The sequence below is a fragment of the Porites lutea genome, chromosome 3 (genome assembly GCF_958299795.1).
Source record: "Porites lutea chromosome 3, jaPorLute2.1, whole genome shotgun sequence".
In the NCBI taxonomy this organism is placed as follows: domain Eukaryota; kingdom Metazoa; phylum Cnidaria; class Anthozoa; order Scleractinia; family Poritidae; genus Porites; species Porites lutea.
In genome coordinates, this window is record NC_133203.1 from 4,968,974 (window position 1) to 4,976,054 (window position 7,081).

General features: G+C 43.1%; 1 protein-coding gene across 1 annotated transcript; it reads left to right on the forward strand.

The window, feature by feature from the left end:
• Positions 1–1,853: 1,853 nt before the first annotated feature.
• LOC140930268 (major facilitator superfamily domain-containing protein 6-like) lies at positions 1,854–3,867 on the forward strand. Its single transcript, XM_073379945.1, has one exon. The coding sequence runs from the start codon at positions 1,986–1,988 to the stop codon at positions 3,639–3,641; it is 1,656 nt and encodes a 551-aa protein (XP_073236046.1). The 5' UTR covers positions 1,854–1,985; the 3' UTR covers positions 3,642–3,867.
• Positions 3,868–7,081: the final 3,214 nt, after the last annotated feature.

A 7,081-nucleotide genomic window follows, 5' to 3' on the forward strand; every position in this document is an offset into this window, starting at 1 on the left:
GTGTCGCGCGTTTTGCTTGACGGACCAAGGAAAAAGAGAGACTGGGTCGTAGTCTATTTTCAATGTATCTGACTACTATGTAATAGTAGAGGTATTGGCTTGAATAAAGTATAAATATGAGGAAATGCCACTTACAGCATAATATTACAGTAATTTTTTTGCCAATAATGCTTACTTCACTGTTAGGGTATGGTTCTTCGAGGAAAGCAATTATGTACTAGTCAAGTCCAAAATCGCGTATGCCCTCCCCACCCCCCTCCGGGCATTTGACTTTTTTGAAAATTTTTGGTCAAATTCCCCAGTATGTGGGTAGTTTAGATGGTCATTTGCCCCACCGGCTAGCGCTTCAAAAAGCGTCAAATCCCTCACCCACCAGCAACTATTTAAAAATCTCCTCGTGCATCAAACAGTTAATTCAAATGTAAATATCCTACTAAACACAACCGAAATGGCTGAAGTCTCGGAAAGCTGTCTTGGAGAGGTTTGTTCATTTCGCTAAAATTGTCTATTCCAGAAAGCCCACATTTAACGGGCCTTTTCAAAGGGTCTCATATGCTCCAAAAAAACGGTAAATACAAGAGCAATGACCTGTGGACCCGGTGCACATGTGGCCCGCGAGCAAGTTCTCCGGGGCTGTCTGGCTGCGAGGCGGGAAAAGGAGGGAGAGCTTGTAACTACGCCCCGCTGCCAGAGCGCCCCGGAGAGCTTGCTCGCAGGCTAGTGCACATACTAAATGTGGAAAGAATTACTAAAATCGTTGCTTGCGACGCTGAAAAGCGTTTTGTCACGAACGTCAAATGCCCGACTGGGTGGCCTCATTTTGGGTCAAATTCCCCACTGTAAACTCCAGTCAAATGCCCGGGGTATGCCCGCCGGGGGGGAGGGGCGGTTTTGGTATTGACTGGTACATTATTTCGGATTCTCGAATTTGGATTTTGCGTTCATTTCAAAAATATGAAAATGGATTATGAATCTAAAGAATCCATACTCAAACTCTAATCTGTCGAGACGCTTTACAAAATCTGGATGCGCAGAAGGTATCATCCACGCATTTTGTTGGGTACGGACCCGTAAAAAGTACACTTTTGAAATAGTCTTCTTAAGAAAATGCCAAGCTCTTTGCTTTCGTAGACTACGACTACGTGTCGCTCTCTCTACCATCCCTGAGCAAAAATGGGGGACTACTCGTAGTTTATTGCTTTCGTGTCGTATTGTTCTCAGGGCTAAAGAGGGTCCTCAAACAGCATTACGAATCCAATCGTGATCTGGTATTTAGGGCCGGTCCACAAGTATCCGGCGGATATTTTTGTGAACGGAGATTGCATCATCCGTTTAAGCCTTCCGTTCACACACGTTCACGCCGTTTTCGAGAACCGAAAAGTTCAAATCGGGCAAACAAATCCGACAAAAAATCTGACAAGAAAATAGGGCGAAATATCGGACAAAATGTCCGACAAGAAACGGACAAAAGATCACAAAATATCAGATAAAAAAATCGGACAGGAATTCGCACTAAAAATAGGACAAAAATGTTTGTTTATGGCTGTTACAAAGTCGGGAAAACGTTCTGGTTTTGTGACTTATTCAGTGACAGTGAATTTACAGCAGTTAAGGTGATGGAAAGTTCTTAACTAGGAAAGTGTACTTTTTGTCAGTAAAAGGTATATGAAAGGGATACCTTTCTGTCACAATTGGTATATCTAACAGGTAAATAAGGGCTTGGACCTAGGGGCGGAACCTCCCCGTGTAAAACTTTGTTGAATACCTCCCCCCGGGGGTTTCAAATCCTTTCTTGGTCAATTTTGAACGGACAATAGAGCCACAGTAAGGTTATGATACAGTTTCACTCGGTACCGGTACTTGTAAAGATGGCTCCTAAGGTTTAAATATTAAAAAGTTTGCTGGGGTTCTTTTGTTTTAAAAGACCACGTTCACTTGGAAACTTACGCTTCTTTAAGGAACATGAATCTAGTGCTACGCTCGCAATGGCGACCGAAAAAGTTTTGCCTGAAAAACAAGAAGAGGACGAAGCCATGAGGACGAAATTACTTTGTTTCAATTTTAGGAGCCTGAACAGAAAGCTACTGGTGTCGAAAGTGTTTTACTTTTGTTATTGGGGAGCTGTTGGCTCTTTTTTCCCGCTTCTGGGAGTATATTTCAAGCAGCTAGGAATGAATCCATATCTAAGCGGCATTCTAGTCGGCTGCCGTCCGATGGTGGAGTTTTTCAGCGCGCCTCTTCTGGGATCCTTGGCCGATAGACTTAACAAACGAAAGCTGTTGATGTTATTTTCGCTGGCTTGTTGGATATCTTTTAATTTCTCTCTGGCATTCATAAAGCCGGCACCCGTAACATGTAGGAAGTATTTTATTCTCACAGAAAACGTCTCGCAGATCGTGACGGGTGAGACTTCCGAGATAAAAGACTTCTTAGCACCCAATACTCCGGACAAAAAAGAGCCCGAATTCAAAGCCAAAAGTTCCTTGGTCTTTGATCGTGAAGGCGTTCACCAAGTTTTTCTAGTCCTTCTGTTTTTGACCGTAGTAGGAGAGTTTTTCTCGGCTCCAGCTATAACCCTTGCCGACTCAGCGACCCTTGGTTTGCTTGGAGAAAACAAAGAACTGTACGGCCGACAACGAATGTGGGGGAGCCTAGGGTGGGGTGCCGCCATGTTCCTTCTTGGATTTGTCATAGACAGCATCAAAGGAGTAGAGGTGTGCGGAGAGATAATTAGCCAGAACTACACTGTTGGTTTCTATTTCTTTTTTGTTTTCATGGTATGCGCGTTAACTGTGGCCACCCGTTTTTCTTTCCCAAACAAAGAAACTTCTGAACTGAGCGACTCGCTACAACAGAAAGGAACGGGATTATATCGCATACTCTTTTCATTTCGATACGGCACTTTTTTTGTCGTGACCTTCTTCCTGGGTTTCGGAGTTGGCCTTATTTTTACGTTTCTCTTCTGGCATCTCGAGGACCTCGGAGGCCCACCGACTTTGTTCGGAATAGCTTCGTTGATCGATCACATTTCGGAAATCGCTTGTTATTTCAACGTTGGTCGCTTAATATGCTTTGTCGGTCACATACGCGTGCTATACATTGGCCTCTTTGGGAATTTCCTTCGCTTTATTTACATTTCGTTTCTCGAAAATCCATGGCTGGTCCTTCCCCTCGAGATTTTACAAGGAGTAACTCACGCTGCAGTTTGGGCAGCTTGTACCAGCTACGTCGGCCGCATCGCACCCCCCGGATACGCCACTTCAGCCCAAGGGATTTTGCAAGGTTTGCATCACGGGTTAGGGAGGGGCTGCGGAGCCATACTAGGAGGTGTGCTGATTCATGAATTTGGCACAAACGTAACCTTCAGATTATACGGAGTAGCCAGTTTAGTTGTTTTAGTTTTATTCGCAATTCTTCAGAAAATCCTCGGCCCTGACGAGCGGATGATAAACGGCGCGAGGCCGAATCTATTGGACGTGACATCTAAAGCCAAACATAGCCCCAACAATAGTCCTGATACTGATTCCCCACCTTCTGTTGTAGCTCCTGTTATGCCTGGGTTATTTTCTCACACTAACACAGCGGAGCCTAACTTCGGAGTTGTTGGAAGGCATATCCAGCCTAGAAGCACAACAAGTTAACATCAAATACAGCCATTAGACCTTACAATAATTAATAATAATAATTTATTGCTTGTTTAGCGCAATTAGCATTTGAATCACGTTACACACCAACCTTGCACGCGCTCGAGGTCTGATGGGATAAAAGCAATGTCACGTGGTTTCTCACGGGGCAAACTAGCCTTAGCAAGCTCTCCGGGGCGCTCTGGCGGCGGGGCGGGAAAAGGAAGAAGAGCTTGCAACTAGGTCTCTGGAATTTAAATATCTGTGTCGAAAAAGTCAATGCGAAATGCTGATTGGCGGAGATGACATTAGTAATGATGTCATTACCCTTGGCGCGTGCTTTCTCGTGTTTTTCAATGTTTGTTTACATTTGCGCTCTTTCCCACTTTGCGCTGATTGGCGGAATCTGGCAGCTCAGTCGAAGGGAAGCCACAGGGGAACTGGAGAGAGAGTAGAGAGAGTACGTAGTTACAAGCTCTCCTTCCTTTTCCCGCCCCGCCGCCAGAGCGCCCCGGAGAGCTTGCTCCCAGGCCAGGGGCTATTCTCTTAGAAACTGGGAAGGGCAGCAATGCTGTCACCTGACTCGTTCCTAATAGTCTCTCTTGTCTCTCTTCATCGTCCCCTGTGATAGTCTCCGGCAACCGTTCTGTGACCACCTTCAAATGAAAAGAAACGACCAGGGTCAGTCAGCGCGTTTTTTCACAGTGTTTCAGGGCCCCTTCCAATTTCTGAGTGAAAAACCGTGGAGGAGAGGTTGATGAAATCCGAACTAGCTTCTTCTGAAACCAAAGCAAGTGAATTGGTAATTAAAATATAGAAAGTAAAAAGGCGGGGAAATAAGTGGAGACGGCCTGTTCTTCGTCAGTTTTAGTATTTTTTGCTTCAAAGCTGAATTTTAAATTAGAATTAACTTTTTCGCATAATCAGGTTAAAATCAGATCTTGTATTTTTTTCTCAAATTCTTTCTAAAAAGAAGCCAAAGTATTTTTGATTATTAAGTGACAGATTGACGAGATGAAGAAGTTAATTTGCCGAAATAACTGAAAACAAGGTATATAGTGTCCCCTTACACTAGGAGCCCTGCAATACACCTAGTGTGTGTTGCAGGTGAACAATAGGGCCATTTATACGAGGAAAAATAAGACGCGTCTTAAATAAGACGCGAACTTTCCGTATAAACGGCACATTTCGTCTAAAATAAGACGCGGCTTAGCTAAGACGCGTCTTATTAGATAAGACATGTTCGTATAAATGGTACAGTTCGCGTCTTATTTAAGACGCGTCTTATTTTTCCTCGTATAAATAGCCCTAATGAGGACAGGAAATAATAGAAAAAAAGAGGTGGGGGTTCGAAAGGTTTCATGAGGATGGTCTCGTTCTCATATAGGATTTCATCGCACAGACTTTGCAGTTAGAAAAAGTGACATGTTTTCAAATGTCTCTCCACAATTGTTAACCTGGTTAAATATGTTGGCTGTCTTTGCCTTAAATGGCCTGGTATCGAGAAAACATTCTTTTAAAGAACCTTTGAATGCAGAGGTCCGCACAACTCTTCAGTGATTGACTAAATATTATTAAAAACTTCGTGGAAATAAAAAAACTGATGATTTTTAAATCAAGAAATTTAGTTAACTTCATACTGAACTTTTTTAAACTATATTGTTGTTACAGACTAAAGGTTTCAGCCTACATCGTTCGGGTGCGGTCGGGAATAGCGCTGTTGACAGAGACTAGGGTGCTTAAGCACGTGCATCACGGCTTTTTTGCACATTTCATTGCCGTCACTGCACGACTACAATGTGAAACTTCTTAATTTTATGTTTTTTGGAGGACGTAAACGGAAGACAACGACCTTCTTTTTCTCTTCCTGAACTTCGATAAAATCTTTTAGAATTCAACTGCAGAAAAACTTTGCCAACATTTGAAGAATTGAACGAGATCGAATAAGGGCGATAAAGTTTAAGGCAGCGCGAATTCAATTTTCAAGTGACGTTTTTGTAGCCGTTCGCCGTCGTTGTTGCTTAAGCTCCTTGCTAACGTTTCGAAAACGTGTGCAGTCTTCAGAGGCAAAGGGAGTTGTGTCGTTAGCTAGTCGCTGGTATTCTACTATTGTTATTGATCTGATTGGTCAGTCAAGCCTCGATGTTAGGGAGGTTATTGCTGGTCGTCCTTGAGTCAAGCCGTGATTTTGTTTCCTGTACTGAGTGCTGTGAAGACTGACTGTGATTAGTTTTTGATACGTCTTTTGTCGCCCTTCCTCTTTGATGGACTCACCCCAACTCCTTGACCTTTATGGAATTCAACGTGGTGGTTAAGCGAGCTGAATGATCCGCGCATCAGAAGAAAGCGCCAAGAGTGAATGCTACTAAAATGAAGCTTGCCTAGTCCCTGTACGGCGTCTTTCCAGGCCTTCTCGGTCAATACATTTCCGTTCCTAAGCTCTCCCTAACCTCAAAAACTCGCTCAGACCACGTGACCCGAAACGCATCGGCCGCGCGCAATAATAAGGCCCAAGGACTACGCAAAAACTAAGCCACTTATAACTTATTTTGCTTGAGAGAAGGTCCTGAGTACCTCATTAATTGGTCACACATTTCTACTGTGCGTGCCTTCTCCAGAAAACGGAGTGTTTAAGAAGATTCTGACATGGGCTTTCACAGAGTAAAACCTGTTCCTTTGCTCGTGGGCACTTATAAAATAACACTAGACGAAAATTACTGAATACCTTCTAGTTTTCCATGTTATCCAAGAATTCTGATCTGGTTTCTGGAAACAATCCCGAAAGCCCATGAGGGACTTTTGACTAATAAGCCTTAAAAATGAGTCAGCAAGAAGGTGGACACCAGAAAATAGATTCTCCGATGTTCTGATAGCACTTTCTTGTCCTTCTTTCATTTACAATACGACAGATGTGAAAATGTACAATACAAAGCATGCGGCGCTTCAATTTTCGCCGGAAAAGTTCTCCAAAATGATGATAGAATTATACGAAACTGTGAAAACGCCGATGCATTTATAGGCTAAGTATGGGGATTGCACTCTACGGGTTATGGGAATATGAGCTTCTATTTTGAATACAAAACAAGAAGACGCCTGAAGGCGCTTACGCGGGATGTGTTGGTGTAAGTAAGAATTATGTTGAATGGCATTGGAAAGTTGAGCCGTGTATCAACAACAAATGTGTGCAGGAGAGACGTAGATGTTCTGTTAAATACACTAGAAGGTGAGATATACTCAAGGGTTCCTTTGTTGGGGTGCCCAGGCCTCCAAGTTGGTCGCCCAAATTAATAAATCAGTAAGCTGTTAGTTGATTATTAAAAAATCAACAAACTATTTTCTAAAGAACTGGAACAGACCTTTGTGTTTTCATTTTCTTATTTTCATGAAAAATCACATCCTTTAACCTCCTAAGCGTGCGTCAAAAAACCCCTCATGCTGTCACATGAAAGCAATGAAAC